At 42.6% G+C, this 18,864-nt stretch overlaps 1 protein-coding gene across 1 annotated transcript in view; it reads right to left on the minus strand.

Annotated features, from left to right (window-relative positions):
* Positions 1 to 18,864, minus strand: part of LOC124776203 (lysosomal acid glucosylceramidase-like) — a 141,788-nt gene that overhangs the window by 97,460 nt on the left and 25,464 nt on the right. The window contains exon 2 of the mRNA XM_047251037.1: positions 4,442 to 4,660. Coding sequence (XP_047106993.1) covers positions 4,442 to 4,660 — 219 coding nt within the window. The remainder of the gene's footprint in view (positions 1 to 4,441; positions 4,661 to 18,864) is intronic.

The raw sequence follows: 18,864 nt of genomic DNA on the forward strand, positions 1-18,864 counted from the left end.
TCCGGTAACACTTTCAATTATTTATTGCACAAGAACTAAACATTGCACAGATGTCATACATATTACATTTTTAAGAGAAACCCTGAAAGTTTTTTTTTTTTTTTTTTTTTTTTTTACAAATATTCGATATGCGAACCATGAGTGTGACCCGGCAGACGTCAATACGGTAATCGAATTCTTGCCATACCAGTCCCAGCAAGGCATCGTCGATTGTGGCAGTCGCTCTTTCCCCGAGCTCTGCTACATCACGTGGTAGAGGCGGTACATACACCAGATCTTTAATGTGTCCCCATAGAAAAAGCACAAGGAGTGAGATCTGGTGATCGGGGAGGCCATTTTATGAGACAGCTGTCCCCTTCTGTAGCATGGCCGTGTTTGCGACTAGCGCTGACTATCGGCAAATTACCAAACTACGTTGTGGCGGTATACATGAAGAAAAAAGAAACTTTCAGGGTTTCTCTCCAAAATGACATATGCATGATATCTGTACAATGTTTGGTTCTTGTGCAATAAAAAATTGAAAGTGTTCCCAGACTTTATGTACACCCTGTACTTCACTCGTGGAAGACATGAGAAGTAATGTCTCCGAGTAAGAAAACTTACCGGAAAATTGTAAAAAATTTAGAGCGACAAGCCTTCTCAACTCAGTACAGAAGTTATATGCAAGAATAATAAACAGTGAAATTAAAACAATTTCAGAAATTGTCATTAATGAAGAACAGACCGAATTCAGAAAAGCAAGACCAACCACACCAATTTTTTTTTTACTCTGCAACAAGAAAAAAAGAAAGGCGAGAATATAACACACAAACAATTTACATAGAATCTGCGGATTTCGTTAAGGCGTTTGACAATGTGAACAGAAACAGAATCTGCATTGTAATGGAATGCAGCAGATACCCCAGAAAATTAGTAAAAGCCATAAGAAACCAATATAACGAATAAAGGATACCCCAGAAAATTAGTGAAAGCCATAAGAAACCAATATAAAGAATTAAAAAAATTGTCATTAATAGAAGTGAAACAAGAACAGAAGAAATTTTAATAAATAAAGGAGCATGACAAAGGTGTCCAATGTCACTCACTTTTTTTAATATTCACATTAATGACGGTATCCTAAACAGGAGGCAACACGTACAACAAGGTATTAAAATACCAAAAGACACCTTGTTGAATGTATCGCGTATTGCAGACGAAGTCTTAACATTGTACGAAAAAAAATTGTTTGCAAAGTGCACTGAATCACCTGAATTACCGTTGTGAAGAATATGACGCTGAGTTCTCCAAAACAAAGATTAATGTGATGTCTTTTAAGCTATTTTGACTATTTTTCGACTTTGACTGTCTCAAAAAATATGTAAAGGTCTTTTTTGAAATTACCGCTACCAGTTACAAACTTTGTCAACGGTTGAGAAAGTTTGTGACTGGTAGCGGAATTTAAAAAAAAAAAAAAAAAAACGTTACATAATGTGATGTCCTCCGGAGGCAAAAATCTAGTCTGATACAAAATCATTATGAATAATGTGATTTTAGAACAAGTGTAGTCCTTCACTAAATGGGATGTAAAATTTGCCTAGACAGCGAAAAAAAAAGATCTAGATGTAAAATTGGCTTTATTTGGAAATTTAAGTGGCTCCATTCATAATGCATTTAAAAATAAAACCAGACAAGAACTGAGAGTGAAATTTTACGTAACTAGCTCTTGCAGCACATCTTCATGGGAGAGAATGTCGGATACCGCAAAAGAGAACATTTGGTAAAATACACAGTGCAGAAACGAAATTTCTAAGAAGAACAAAAGGTTACTCGGCAACAGACAACCAAGAAACGAAACAGTATTACAAGAACTAAAAGCAGAGCTACTTGAAAGCAGAGTATCCAAATACCGCAATGTTAGTGGTCACATTGACGATCGTTTGCAGACTCGCTAGCAATAGCTTACAAGCTACGCAAGATGTGCGTTCCAGTCCAGTCAACCAAGGAAAATTAACAACTGCCTATAAGTACTCATTTAACAAAGTAAAAATAAGTCCACTATATAAACAGGAGCAGAGTGAAGTTATATTGTCTACTCACGTAAGAGAATTGAACAGGAAATGCTGGGGAGGTACGATCTGTCCGTAAACTGTAAAGAGAGCAGCCCTCATGATTGGGGAAGCTACCTGTCCTGGAAGAACTCTACAGCTGCCATACAGGACGACTAAGAATAAATTTTCCCTGTAATAGTGTAGGACAATGTGCAGAGATTTAAGAAGATTCTGTCCATATGTGTTTCTTGCGTTAGTATTATTAGTGATTCATATCTGTATTCCATGTACTGTTAACGCACTTTTTGGAAAATAAACGCCCAACGCGCATGCCTGCACATTGCATCGGCAGTGATTCATAAGGCGTACTGCTGAAGGTCACTATAACGTTTTGAAACGGCCTGTAGTTCCTTCTTGTGACATGGTGGGGTGGTAAAAAGGGGAATCATCTGCTCGCTCATCAGTCTGCAAACCTATGAAGAAGGGAAGTGCATGACCAAAATCTGGGGTGTTATCTTCCCTCACACTTCTACCCTCCGACTTCCAACCTCCACCCCTTCATCCTGTTACACTCCAGGGCACAATTTATCCCTTAATATGGCTCTACTGCATTTATACGTGATACACACATTTAATATTTGTTCTTAACCACTTCATCTAACAATAAACATTAATTTTATACCTTTCAGTCACAGTTTTTAAGAATCTGCCATGCCCTGCTACCGAGAAACTATACATCTCAGAGAAAATAAACATGACCCCTTTCATAGGTAATGTGGCGTAGTTTAATTTTTTTAACTGGGAAATAGTTTCGCTAGAAGTCGTAGTATTCGAGTGATTCAAGAAAAACATAAGAAAGTGACCCTCACCACAGCTGGGAAGTAGCCGAACCCACCACTAAGTTGATCCCTCGCCTACAGCGTCACATCTGCAGGTACAAGTCAACTTTTTTTTCCCCATGCACTATGTGATCAAAAGTATCTGGACACCCCAAAAAACATGTGTTTTTCATACTAGATGCATTTTGCTGCCACCAACTGCCAGATACTCCATATCAGCGACCTCAGTAGTCATTAGACATCGTGAGAGAGCAGAATGGGGCGCTCGGCGGAACTCAAGAACTTCGAACGTGGTCAGGTGATTGGGTGTCACTTGTGTCATACGTCTGTACGCGAGATTTCCACACTCCTAAACATCCCTAGGTCCACTGTTTCCAATGTGATAATGAAATGGAAACGTGAAAGCACACGTACAGCACAAAAGCGTACAGGCCGACCTCGTCTGTTGACTGACAGAGACCGCCGGTAGTTGAAGAGGGTCGTAATGTGTAATAGGCAGACACCTATCCAGACCGTCACACAGGAATTCCAAACTGCATCAGGATCCACGGCAAAAACTATGACAGTTAGGCGGGAGGTAAGAAAACTTGGATTTCATGGACGAGTGTCTGCTCATGAGCCACTCACAACGCCGGTAAATGCCAAACGACGCCTCGCTTGTAGTAAGGAGCGTAAACATTGGACGATTGAACAGTGGAAAAACATTGTGTGGAGTGACGAAACACGGTACACAATGTGGCGATCCGATGACAGGGCGTGGGTATGGCGAATGCACTGTGAACGTCATCTGCCATCTGTGTGGTTCTAACAGTGAAATTCAGGGGTTGTGGTGTTATGGTGTGGTCGTGTTTTTCATGGAGGAGGCTTGCACCCATTGTTGTTTTGCGTGGCACTATCACAGCACAGGCCTACATTGATGTTTTAAGCACCTTCTTACTTCCCACTGTTGAAGAGCTCAAACGTTCAAATGTGTGTGAATATCTAAGGGACCAAACTGCTGAGGTCATCGGTCCCTAGACTTACCCACTACGTAAACTAACTTACGCTAAGAACGACACACACACCCTTGCCCGAGGGAGCACTCGAACCTCCGACGGGAGTGGCCGCGCTGTTAAACAGCAATTCGGGGATGTCGATTGCATCTTTCAACACGATCTGGTTACACGACATATCATCCCTGTAATAGACTGGCCCGTACAGAGTCCTGACTTGAATCCTATAGAACACCTCTGGGGTGTTTTGGAACTCCGACTTCGTGCCCGGCCTCACCGACCAACATCGATACATCTCCTCAGTGCAGCACTCGGTGAAGAATGGGCTACCGTTCTCCAAGAAACCTTCCAGCACCTAATTGAACGTATGCCTGCGAGAGTGGAAACTGTCATCAAGGCTAAGGGTGGGCCAACACCATAATAAATTCCAGCATTGCCGATGGAGGGCGCCACGAACTTGTAAGTCATTTTCCTTCAGGTGTCCGGATACTTTTGATCACATAGTTTATTATAAGAGCCAACACGCAATGCACTGTAATGTCTCTACGCACGAGAGGCGTTTGCAAAGAGTCTCAGCACTCACCTGTTGAATCAGTGAAACTGCGCAAGCGCAATGCCAGCCGTTGCCCGCAACGCGAGGAGGTGTAGTGCGCGATGCCGCCATTGCTGAGCGCTGGTGTCGAGGGTGGCGCGTCGCAGTAGGTGGCGTTGCAGACACACACGAAGCTCGAGTAGTTGTACCAGCGCGCCGCGCACGGCTGGCCACCTTCCACTCTGGTGCCGGTGCAGGACGCAAACCACACTGGAACACACAATTACACACAATGGATGAGCTGCTCCCACAAACGGGATAAATTGTTTCTACACTTCCTTTTGGTTTTGATCACTGACAATCTCCTTGTCGTCTCTCTGTCATGCGTTTGTATTTGGCACGATGTCTTTGCTGTCATACTTGATAGCTACTGCAAAATATGGAGAACAGAAATCGAGTGACAAAAGAGGATTCCAATCATTAAATATGATATGTGCTGAACTGCGAGAAGCACCCATAAATTTTTAACTTTTAACTATGATCTCACCAAAACAGAGTTACATAAGTAATGTTTTGTTTATTTACAGGCACATGTCTGCTGTCCTGATATACGTTCATATCCTGACGCCACAGTGCTGTAGCATGACGCCAGACCAGACTCAATGAAATGGCACAGCCAATCTTCACTTTAGCAGATCTCCATTCAAATTACCGCACCACAACATGACAACACGCTGCTAGAGGAGTAAAAATTATACATCGTAGCATATCCCCACTTTATGGATGGGCTGCTCCATTCTGTTTTGCCTCCTCTAGCAGTGTGTGGTGTGGGATACTTCATGCACCAGGACTGCAAACATGTACCTTCAAACGAAGGAAAAAATGGTTATGTAACAGCTTTATATTTACACTGAGTTGACCTAATATCATGTCAGACCTTCTACTGACCAGTGTAATGCAGCAACTCGATATGGGATGGACTCAACAAGTCCGTGGAAGTCCTCTGCACAAATATTGAGCCATGCTGCCTCTATAGTCGTCCATAATTGCGAAAGTGTTGCCGGTGCAGGATTTTGTGTTCGAACTGACCTATCGATTATGTCCCATAAATATTGATGGGGTTCATGTCGGGCGACTGGGTGGTCAAATGGTCCAGAATGTTTTTCAAACCAGTTGCGAACAATTTTGGCCCAGTGACATGGCCCATTGTCATCCATAAAAATCCCGTTGTTGTTTGTCAATACGATATCCATGAATGACTACAAATGCTCTCCAAGCAGCCAAACATAACCATTTCCAATCCATATTCGGCTCAGATGGACCAGAAGACCAGTCCATTGCATGTAAACACAGTATGGAGCCGCCACCACTTCGCACAGTGCCTTGTTGACAACTTTGGTCCGTGACTTCGTGAGGTCTGCGTCACACTCGAACCCTACCATCAGTTCTTGCCAACTAAAATCGAGACTCATCTGACCACGACACGGTTCTCCAGTCGTCTAGGTTCCAACCGATATGGTCACAGACCGAGAAGAGGCGCTGCAGGTGATGTGCTGTTAGCAGAGACAGCAGCGACGGTTGTCTGCTACCATAGCCCACTAATGTCAGATTTCACCACAATGTTCTAACAGATGTGTTCATCGTACGGCCCACATTTATTTCTGCAATTATTTCACGCGATCTTTCTTGTCTGTTAGCACTGACAGCTCTAAGCAAATGTTGCTGCTCTCTGTCATTAATTGAAGGCCGACAGCCACTGCGTTGTCCATGGTGAGAGGTAATGCTTGAAATCTGTTTTTCTCAGCACACTTGACGCTGTAGATCATGGAATGTTGAATTCCCTAACGATTTCCGAATTGGAATGTCCCATGCGTTACCACTCTGCGTTCAAAGTATGTTAATTCCCATCGTACTGCCGTGATCGTATCGTAAAATTTTGTCATATGGATCACCTGAGTACAAATGACAGCTCTACCAAAGCACTCTCTACCAAAGCACTGCCCCTTTGTACCCTTGTACACAATAATATCACCACCTGTATATGTGCATATTCCTATCCCATTACTTCCGACACCTCAGTGTATCTACAGGGTGGTCGGAAATTCCAGTTACAGACTTATAGGACATGTAGAGAGTAGTTAGTACAGAACATTTTGAATAGGAACCCATGTCCGGAAACATATCGTTTCCATTCTACGACAGTTTCAATGGAGATGATTATCTCATCCACACCCACGTGAGGAATGCACTTAGGCGTGACCCAGTACAATTGTTGCAATCCATTTGAAAAGAATACTAACTGGTTCCGTTATTACTTACGCATTTGCATTACAACTTGCACCTTATAGTTTATATTAGTCGACAACAACAAGAACACAGCATCTACGGCACCAGCCGCAACGTACCGATGCATTACAACAGTGGCTCGATGTGGCGACCACCAACGTTGTTACACATATTGTACCTCTGAAGCATGTTCTGGCACTCTCTCCATCCCACCTGGTGTCTCTTCAATGTCTTGTGCAGCGGCCGGAACTCGTGCCAGCAGATCTTCCTTTGTCTCTACAGGTGTCTGATAAATTAGACACTTCATGTGGCCCCACAAGAAGTAGTCCATAGGGGTTAAATCCGGCGATCGTGGTGGCCACGCGGTTGGACCACCACGGCCTATCCATCTGTCACTACACCGTCTGTTGAGATATTTCCGGACATCCAGTGAAAAGTGAGGTGGTGCTCCATCATGCTGAAACCACATTTCCTGACGGACATTCAGTGGCACAGCTTCTAAGAACGGGTCCACTACGTGTCGCAGGAAGACTAAGTATGCGGGGTCCGTGAGCTTGGATGGAAGGAAGTATGGTCCAATCACATGACCGTTCAGAATACCTGCTCCCACGTTAATTCCAAACTTGTCTTGAAATCCCTGAACATGCGTGGCATCAGGGTTTTCGTCCGCCCACACATAGCTATTTCGAGCATTCAGAACACAATCCCTTGTGAACCTACATTCATCTCTGAAGAGAATTCGACGTGGAAACAGGGGCGCGTCGATGCAACGGTGCAGGAACCATGTGCAGAAGGCGACGCGTTGTGAAAAGTCTACTGGACCCATAGCGTGTACCCTTTGTACGTGATACGGATGTAATTGTTGTTCATGCAGGACGTCCAAGACGGTTCTGTGTGCACGCTCAATTGTTCGCGAACTCGTTGACGGGCTATCTTCAATGCGACAAGGTACACCTTTTTCAAATTTGGGAGTGCGGCGTCGCCGTGGAGCACCACAGTACTTCCTCCTCACGATCAACGTACCCGTTTCTTGTAGCCGTTGTGTAACTTGGGCAAACAGTTTGTGCGATGGAGAGTGACGGTGTGGAAAACGTTCATGATACAGCCGACTAGCAGCTCTTCCGTTACCTCCAGCTTCGCCATACACAAGGAGCATGTCTGTGTATTCCACAAACGTGTACTGCACCATGTTTCATCTATCGGTGATGCACAGATATTGACTCGGTCTCACAGCAAAGCGAACAATAACTGACATCTGGGGATCGCCTGACGTAGTACACGTCATCGTGTCTACCCTGTTGCATACCAGGACAGGGAACTCTGAGACGTTTCTCTTTCACTAAGCAGACGTTGACTTGGTACACATCTGAATTGAAACTGTCGTAGAACGTAAACGATACGATTCCGGACATGGATTCCTATTCAAAATGTTCTGCACTCGCTACCCTCTAGAACCTTGTAACAGAGATTTCCGACCACGCTGTATACAGGGTGTTACAAAAAGGTACGGCTAAACTTTCAGGAAACATTCCTCACACACAAATAAAGAAAAGATGTTATGTGGGCATGTGTCCGAAAACGCTTAATTTCCATGTTAGAGCTCATTTCAGTTTCGTCAGTATGTACTGTACTTCCTCGATTCACCGCCAGTTGGCCCAATTGAAGGAAGGTAATGTTGACTTCGGTGCTTGTGTTGACATGCGACTCATTGCTCTACAGTACTAGCATCAAGCACATCAGTACGTAGCATCAACAGGTTAGTGTTCATCACGAACGTGGTTTGGCAGTCAGTGCAATTTTTACAAATATGGAGTTGGTTGGTACAAATGGCTCTGACCACTATGGGACTTAACATCTGAGATCATCAGTCCCCTAGAACGTAGAACTACTTAAATCTAACTAACCTAAGGACATCACACACATCCATGCCCGAGGCAGGATTCGAACCTGCGACCGTAGTGGTCGCGCGGTTCCAGACTGTACCGCCTAGAACCGCTCGGCCACATCGGCCGGCTGTGGAGTTGGCAGATGCCCATTTGATGTATGGATTAGCACATGGCAATAGCCGTGGCGCGGTACGTTTGTATCGAGACAGATTTCCAGAACGAAGGTGTCCCGACAGGAAGACGTTCAAAGAAATTGATCGGCGTCTTAGTGAGCACGGAACATTCCAGCCTATGACTCGCGACTGGGGAAGACCTAGAACGACGAGGACACCTGCGATGGACGAGGCAATTCTTCGTGCAGTTGACGATAACCCTAATGTCAGCGTCAGAGAAGTTGCTGCTGACAAGGTAACGTTGACCACGTCACTGTATGGAGAGTGCTACGGGAGAACCAGTTGTTTCCGTACCATGTACAGCGTGTGCAGGCATTATCAGCAGCTGATTGGCCTCCACGGGTACACTTCTGCGAATGGTTCATTCAACAAGGTGTCAATCCTCAATTCAGTGCAAATGTTCTCTTTACGGATGAGTCTTCATTCCAACGTGATCAAATTGTAAATTTCCACAATCAACATGTGTGGGCTGACGAGAATCCGCACGCAATTGAGCAATCACGTCATCAACACAGATGAAAATCTGTGAACGTTTGGGCAGGCATTGTTGGTGATGTCTTGATTGGGCCCCATGTTCATCCACCTACGCTCAATGGAGCACGTTATCATGATTTTATACGGGATACTCTACCCGTGCTGCTAGAATATGTGCCTTTACAAGTTCGAAACAACATGTGGTTCATGCACGATGGAGCTCCTGCAAATTTCAGTCGAAGTGATCGTACGCTTCTCAACAACAGATTCGGTGACCAATGGATTGGTAGAGGCGGACCAATTCCATGGCCTCCACGTTCTCCTGACTTCAACCCTCTTGACTTTCATTTATGGGGGCATTTGAAAGTTCTTGTCTACGCAACCCCGGTACCAAATGTAGAGACTCTTCGTGCTCGTATTGTGGACGGCTGTGATACAATACGCCATTCTCCAGGGCTGCATCAGCGCATCAGGGATTCCATGCGACGGAGGTTGGATGCATGTATTCTCGGTAACGGAGGACATTTTGAACATTTCCTGTAACAAAGTGTTAGAAGCCCCGCTGGTACGTTCTGTTGTTATGTGTTTCCATTCCATTATTAATCTGATTTGAAGAGAAGTTATAAAATGAGCTCTAACATGGAAAGTAAGCGTTTCCGGACACATGTCCACATAACATATTTTCTTTCATTGTGTGTGAGGAATGTTTCCTGAAAGTTTGGCCGTACCTTTTTGTAACACCCTGTATAGGCAGACCACATCTCCAAGAAGATAAATATAATGAAATAGTGCTTTTTAGCAGCGAGACTTATAACTTTATGGATACCCCTCCTGCATACGCTGCTTTATCACTGGGCTATGTCATTCCAGAACCATGGACCTTGCCGTTGGTGGGGAGGCTTGCGTGTCTCAGCGATACAGATGGCCGTACCGTAGGTGCAACCACAACGGAGGGGTATCTGTTGAGAGGCCAGACAAACATGTGGTTCCTGAAGAGGGGCAGCAGCCTTTTCAGTAGTTGCAGGGGCAACAGTCTGGATGATTGACTGATCTGGCCTTGTAACATTAACCAAAACGGCCTTGCTGTGCTGGTACTGCGAAGGCTGAAAGCAAGGGGAAACTACAGCCGTAATTTTTCCCGAGGACATGCAGCTTTACTGTATGATTAAATGATGATGGCGTCCTCTTGGGTAAAATATTCCGGAGGTAAAAGAGTCCCCCATTCGGATCTCCGGGCGGGGACTACTCAAGAGGATGTCGTTATCAGGAGAAAGAAAACTGGCATTCTACGGATCGGAGCGTGGAATGTCAGACCCCTTAATCGGGCAGGTAGGTTAGTAAATTTAAAAAGGGAAATGGATAGGTTAAAGTTAGATATAGTGGGAATTAGTGAAGTTCGGTGGCAGGGGGAACAACAACAACATGGTTCACCATGTATTACAAATTTTTAATCATCGGATCCTTGAGGGAAAAAGTCTTGTATCTTGTAAATGAAAAGAGAATCACACACAAACAACACTGATCACTTAATATGATAATAATAAATGCGTGGCAAATTGAAGTTGTCCTATATCTGGAACAGTAGAATGTGTGTATGAGATGGGTGGGGGAGTACTTAGGCATAAATCACCGTAAAAGTGAACATTCCTATCATTAAATATCAAATGCAGTGAAGTATGACGTATTAAGTTTAATTTACGTTACAGATTTTCGATTATTGGGAGCAACGAGGGCAGGAAGTGATGTAAATCATCAGCATGTTATCAGATTTTTCACTGAGAAAGGGTACTGTAATTGAAAAACTCCATGGAATAGGAAAAAATTAACTAACTATGACTCAAATACAGAATTCATTATACATGAGAATAGGCTAAAAGTGAATACTTTAGTTAATATAATGTAAATGAAATTGCAGAATTGCAAGTTCGATAAATCTTCCGGTAAGATGCTAACTAACAAATATGCTGAGCATACACAATTTCACTTGCTGTCTGCATTCACTCTGGTCATGGATCTGATACTGACTGCACGTAACTGTTCTGATGTAGGTTATACAATCATCTTGTGAAATTCCTGAACTGACACTTTGTAGAAACGATTGGATCAGATGTTGCACTTTATATGTGTCTATATTTAATAAAGTACAGAAACGAGGTGAGAAAAATAATGTATTTTCATTATTTTTACTGAAGATTCGATATTTAATGCCCATGTTTGTTCTCACTTGTTGGAAATTTCGTTGCAGTTACATGCTATGGAAATTGTTTGCCGAATTGACGGTTGGATTTCAAGATCATAATCGTTCGAGTAAAGACTGAACTCAGTACCTGCATCTTCAGAATCAATTTTCAATGAATATAGAATTACAGCTTACAGTCTTAACAGTTATTGTTTCCTCTGCTGGGTCAGACTGTACAGGCAAAACATATACTGCATGTGAGTTCATTGTGCATCACATGATACATAACCAACCAACGTAATCCGAATTCTGAATATTATTTTCTTGTGATATGTTGTTGTTGTTGTGGTCTTCAGTCCTGAGACTGGTTTGATGCAGCTCTCCATGCTACTCTATCCTGTGCAAGCTTCTTCATCTCCCAGTACATCTACATCTACATCTACATTTATACTCCGCAAGCCACCCAACGGTGTGTGGCGGAGGGCACTTTACGTGCCGCTGTCATTACCTCCCTTTCCTGTTCCAGTCGCGTATGGTTCGGGGGAAGAACGACTGTCTGAAAGCCTCTGTGCGCGCTCTACTCTCTCTAATTTTACATTCGTGATCTCCTCGGGAGGTATAAGTAGGGGGAAGCAATATATTCGATACCTCATCCAGAAACACACCCTCTCGAAACCTGGACAGCAAGCTACACCGCGATGCAGAGCGCCTCTCTTGCAGAGTCTGCCACTTGAGTTTATTAAACATCTCCGTAACGCTATCACGGTTACCAAATAACCCTGTGACGAAACGCGCCGCTCTTCTTTGGATCTTCTCTATCTCCTCCGTCAGACCGATCTGGTACGGATCCCACACTGATGAGCAATACTCAAGTATAGGTCGAACGAGTGTTTTGTAAGCCACCTCCTTTGTTGATGGACTACATTTTCTAAGCACTCCCCCAATGAATGTCAACCTAGTACCCGCCTTACCAACAATTAATTTTATATGATCATTCCACTTCAAATCGTTCCGCACGCATACTCCGAGATATTTTACAGAAGTAACTGCTACCAGTGTTAGTTCCGCTATCATATAATCATACAATAAAGGATCCTTCTTTCTATGTATTCGCAATACATTACATTTGTCTATGTTAAGGGTCAGTTGCCACTCCCTGCACCAAGTGCCTATCCGCTGCAGATCTTCCTGCATTTCGCTGCAACCTACATCCTTCTGAATCTGCTTAGTGTATTCATCTCTTGGTCTCCCTCTACGATTTTTACCCTTCACGCTGCCCTCCAATACTAAATTGGTGATCCCTTGATGCCTCAAAACATGTCCTACCAACCGATCCCTTCTTCTGGTCAAGTTGTGCCACAAACTTCTCTTCTCCCCAATCCTATTCAATACTTCCTCATTAGTTGTGTGATCTACCCATCTAATCTGCAGCACCACATTTCGAAAGCTTCTATTCTCTTCTTGTCCAAACTATTTATTGTCCATGTTTCACTTCCATACATGGCTACACTCCATACAAATACTTTCAGAAATGACTTCCTGACACTTAAATTTATACCCGATGTTAACAAATTTCTCTTCTTCAGAAACGCTTTCCTTGCCATTGCCAGTCTACATTTTATATCCTCTATACTTCGACCATCATCAGTTATTTTGCTCCCCAAATAGCAAAACTCATTTACTACTTTAAGTGTCTCATTTCCTAATCTAATACCCTCAACATCACCAGACTTAATTCGACTACATTCCATTATCCTCGTTTTGCTTTTGTTGATGTTCATCTTATATCCTCCCTTCAAGACACCATCCATTCCGTTCAACTGCTCTTCCAAGTCCTTTGTTGCCTCTGACACAATGTCATCGGCGAACCTCAAAGTTTTTATTTCTTCTCCATGGATTTTAATACCTACTCCGAATTTTTCTTTTGTTTCCTTTACTGCTTGCTCAATATACAGATTGAATAACATCGGGGAGAGGCTACAATCCTGTCTTACTCCCTTCCCAACCACTGCTTCCCTTTCATGTCCCTCGACTCTTATAACTGCCTTCTGGTACCTGTACAAATTGTGAATAGCCTTTCGCTCCCTGTATTTTACCCCTGCCACCTTCAGAATTTAAAAGAGAGTATTCCAGTCAACATTGTCAAAAGCTTTCTCTAAGTCTACAAATGCTAGAAATGTAGGTTTGCCTTTCCTTAATCTTTCTTCTAAGATAAGTCGCAAGGTCAGTATTGCCTCACGTGTTCCAGTGTTTCTACGGGATCCAAACTGATCTTCCCCGAGGTCGGCTTCTACTAGTTTTTCCATTCGTCCGTAAAGAATTCGTGTTAGTATTTTGCAGCTGTGGCTTTTTAAACTGATTGTTCCGTAATTTTCACATGTGTCAACACCTGCTTTCTTTGGGATTGGAATTATTATATTCTTCTTGAAGTCTGAGGGTATTTCGCCTGTTTCATACATCTTGCTCACCAGATGGTAGAGTTTTGTCAGGACTGGCTCTCCCAAGACCGTCAGTAGTTCCGATGGAATGTTGTCTACTCCGGGGGCCTTGTTTCGACTCAGGTCTTTCAGTGCTCTGTCAAACTCTTCACGCAGTATCGTATCTCCCATTTCATCTTCATCTACATCCTCTTCCATTTCCATAATATTGTCCTCAAGTGCATCGCCCTTGTATAGACCCTCTATATACTCCTTCCACCTTTCTGCTTTCCCTTCTTTGCTTAGAACTGGGTTTCCATCTGAGCTCTTGATATTCATACAAGTCGTTCTCTTATCTCCAAAGGTCTCTTTAATTTTCCTGTAGGCAGTATCTATCTTACCCCTAGTGAGATAAGCCTCTACATCCTTACATTTGTCCTCTAACCATCCCTGTTTAGCCATTTTTCACTTCCTGTCGATCTCATTTTTTAGACGTTTGTATTCCTTTTGCCTGCTTCATTTACTGCATTTTTATATTTTCTCCTTTCATCAATTAAATTCAATATTTCTTCTGTTACCCAATGATTTCTACTAGCCCTCGTCTTTTTACCTACTTGATCCTCTGCTGCCTTCACTACTTCATCCCTCAAAGCTACCCATTCTTCTTCTACTGTATTTCTTTCCCCCATTCATGTCAATTGTTCCCTTATGCTCTCCCTGAAACTCTGTACAACCTCTGTTTCTTTCAGTTTATCCAGGGCCCATCTCCTTAAATGCACACCTTTTTGCAGTTTCTTCAGTTTTAATCTACAGGTCATAACCGATAGATTGTGGTCAGAGTCCAAATCTGCCCCTGGAAATGTCTTACAATTTAAAACCTGGTTCCTAAATCTCTGTCTTACCATTATATAATCTATCTGATACCTTTTAGTATCTCCAGGGTTCTTCCATGTATACAACCTTCTATCATGATTCTTAAACCAAGTGTTAGCTATGATTAAGTTGTGCTCTGTGCAAAATTCTACCAGGCGGCTTCCTCTTTCATTTCTTAGCCCCAATCCATATTCACCTACTACGTTTCCTTCTCTCCCTTTTCCTACACTCGGATTCCAGTCACACATGACTATTAAATTTTCGTCTCCCTTCACTATCTGAATAATTTCTTTTACTTCATCATACATTTCTTCAATTTCTTCGTCATCTGCAGGGCTAGTTGGCATATAAACTTGTACTACTGTAGTAGGTGTGGGCTTCGTATCTATCTTGGCCAGCCGGCCGCGGTGGCCGTGCGGTTCTGGCGCTGCAGTCCGGAACCGCGGGACTGCTACGGTCGCAGGTTCGAATCCTGCCTCGGGCATGGGTGTGTGTGATTTCCTTAGGTTAGTTAGGTTTAAGTAGTTCTAAGTTCTAGGGGACTTATGACCTAAGATGTTGAGTCCCATAGTGCTCAGAGCCATTTGAACCATTTTTTTATCTTGGCCACAATAATGCGTTCACTATGCTGTTTGTAGTAACTTACCCGCATTCCTATTTTCCTATTCATTATTAAACCTCCTCCTGCATTACCCCTATTTGACTTTGTGTTTACAACCCTGTAGTCACCTGACCAGAAGTCTTGTTCCTCCTGCCACCGAACTTCACTAATTCCCACTATATCTAACTTTAGCCTATCCATTTCCCTTTTTAAATTTTCTAACCTACCTGCCCGATTAAGGGATCTGACATTCCACGCTCCGATCCGTAGAAAGCTAGTTTTCTTTCTCCTGATAACGAAATCCTCTTGAGTAGTTCCCGCCCGGAGATCCGAATTGGGGCTATTTTACCTCCGGAATATTTTACCCAAGAGGACGCCATCATCATTTAATCATACAGTAAAGCTGCATGCCCTCGGGAAAAATTACGGCCGTAGTTTCCCCTTGCTTTCAGCCGTTCGCAGAACTAGCACAGCAAGGCCGTTTTGGTTATTGTTACGAGGCCAGATCAGTCAATCATCCAGACTGTTGCCCGTGCAACTACTGAAAAGGCTGCTGCCCCTCTTCAGGAACCACACGTTTGTCTGGCCTCTCAGCAGATACCCCTCCGTTGTGGTTGCACCTACGGTACGGCTATCTGTATCGCTGAGGCACGCAAGCCGCCCCACCAACGGCAAGGTCCATGGTTCATGCGGGGGGGTTCTTGTGATAGTAAATGCCAATTTACGCTACCACAATAAATGGAATAATAATATACGCAAAATCCTCTTTTTCATTCTTTTATTAATATTATACTGGCTTTCAGATTACAGGACCAGTTGCAGATTGTAGTTTAAAATGAAATATAATAATTTTATGTACAACTGTATTTTATTGTAACAACAAATGTTTCTTTCTGTACTTCACGCAACATGAAAAAATGAGTGGTGGATGCAAATAATAATTTTAAAAAAATAGCAATAGTCAAGAACTTCTGTCAGTGGTGCAGCAATTAAAGTCGAAAATCAAATATATCTCACTTGTTCTATGGGCTCCCATGTTTGCATCCAAGTTCTTTTAACCCTCCGAATTTTGTTTGTAGTCATAACAAAAATGTTCATTGTAAATTAGTCGTTTTCATAGTGACAGACTTTTGTGATTTCAAAGTGGGAAAAATTATGCACTACATAGGCAAAATGGGGATGCGTTCTTAAACTGCTTTTATTTTTAAATAATATGAGAACGTAATTGTCGAATTACCGAGCCAGTACAAAAGTAGAAATAATTCAAAAGCCAGGATCGCTTAAATACTGTTTGCTGGACAACCGGTTTCAACACACTAAACGCGCCATCATCGGATCTGAATGTAGATTAACATCTATAAACCATTTGGATATAACGATAAATGAGGCAGACAAGCTGATATAAATTCATTGTCACAAAAAATAAAAAACAACAGCTCTCATGGTCATTCTTTTCCGCAAGATATGAAAAACCAAAGTCACAAGATAAAACTAACTGGTACATGACCGCTGCTCGACTAACAACTGTCTTTGTCTTTTGAGTTATTTCTACAAAAGAGTGATCGCCCCACTACGCACTATGTGTTCTCTGCAGTTCAAAATTGTTAGGATTAATTAATTATTATTTTGAAGTCAAATCAGTGATCTCTAACGATTTAATTTAATTTTGTCTAGTATGGTAAAAATTGCAAAGCAATCCAATATGAACGCAACAGTTAAAATAATGTTGAACGAAGTCCTGAAACTGTTGAACCAATGCTCAAGGTATTCAACAAATGGGTCTGTCAGTAGAATTCACCCACCAAATGTGATTAGCAGTTAGTACCGTGGCCGTGGTAATGAATCAAGTAGGGAAAAATCTTGTCAAAGCAACGAGCAATGTTGTCAAAGCAAAATGCTACATTGGAAAAGCCAGAAAAACATGGTGAATTCAGTTTCCAGTACCAAAGCAAATATGCCCAAAGAAGTTTCCGACATACCAGCTGTCACGGCAAAGGAAATCTCTGAGAATCAAGATCAAATATCAAACGAAACTGCGGAGTTAAGACTTGTTTTCGTTGTGGTCTTCAGTCCGGAGACTGGTTTGATGCATCTCCCCATGCTACTCTATCCTGTGCAAGCCTCTCCATCTCCCAGTACCTACTGCAACCTACATCCTTCTGAATCTGCTTAGTGTATACATCTCTTGGTCTCTCTCTATGATTTTTACCCTCCACGCTGCCCTCTAATACTAAATTGGTGATCCCTTGATGCCTCAGAACATGTCCTACCAACCGATCCCTTCTTCTACTCAAGTTGTGCCACAAATTTCTCTTCTCCCCACTTGTATTCAATACCTCCTCATTAGTTATGTGATCTACCCATCTAATCTTCAGCATTCTTCTGTAGTACCACATTTCGAAAGCTTCTGTTCTCTTCTTATCCAAACTAGGTCTGTCAATATATTAACTGAAGAAGTAGTAAAAATCAGACTCTGACAACGTCATCTCAAGTCGGCAGTCAGTTGTCTGAACATGGTAGTAACGTATCTGCTGAGCAGGAGCAGAAAACACACGAAGAGTTAAAGTTGCAACGTAATTAAACTGCAACCGAATTTGCAACCTGAATATCTGTAAAGGATGAACAGATTGTGAAAGAAATAGTAAAGTTCAGGCCACTCCAGTCCATGTCTTGAACAAACGTTAAAGTTCGACATATGTCGTAAAAGGTGAGCAGCGCGAGGTAAAGTAACAGATAGGACAAGATTTCTCAAGATGACACCGTGCAGTTAGTGAGAGGATCGAGTCTGAAAACAAGGTATTGGTTGAAGTTAAAGAAATTGTTTATGGCAGTCAGTGACACATGAATCTGAAAGGCTGCAAAGGTTTGTCCCATTGTTAAATTGGGCACAGCGATAGCAATGTGAGCTAGGGGCTTATTTATCGCAGGATGCGCAATGCATAGTGGGGCCTGAGCTCAATTTTACTTGTACGTCTGTGCTAAGGGAAGAAAATGTTATTAGGCACTGTTAATTCCAAACGTTCACCCTGGACGGAAAAATCGTTCATCCAGTTGTATTTATTCGCTCATTCCAAGGTGTGCTGCCACACCCATAGAATGACGTTTAAAAACTGGGATTAGTAAGTGGATATGTACGAAGAGATGTTGGACTCTGGGCAACAGAGACAGCAGTGTACTGCTGTACACATAACGAATTCGAGAGATTATCTTTAGACAAGTATTGATCAAATGGAATAGAAGAAAGACTCAGGAAAGACATTTTCAATCCTGAATCCTTCAACTTCTGCCAGGGAAGCCTGAAATGCTACTTTGAAAAGTACATCAAGGAGACGTGGTGTGGGAATGGGCCTATATTGTATTGTGATATTCTGCAAGTTCTAAAAGCAAAATCGCCCACTGATGTATTGGAGTAATTTATACACGTATCAGCCTCAAATATACGAGCTCGTAGAGGAACTTATGGCAGTCTTCGACTCAATAGATTTAATACACAAGGACGCAAACGCTAGGTAAAGTCAAGCAACAAATAAATGGACTTTTACTGGTACCTGCAATAGTCACAGCTATAAAACATCAGGCGTCTAT

This window comes from Schistocerca piceifrons, chromosome 2, assembly GCF_021461385.2.
Source record: "Schistocerca piceifrons isolate TAMUIC-IGC-003096 chromosome 2, iqSchPice1.1, whole genome shotgun sequence".
In the NCBI taxonomy this organism is placed as follows: Eukaryota; Metazoa; Arthropoda; class Insecta; order Orthoptera; family Acrididae; genus Schistocerca; species Schistocerca piceifrons.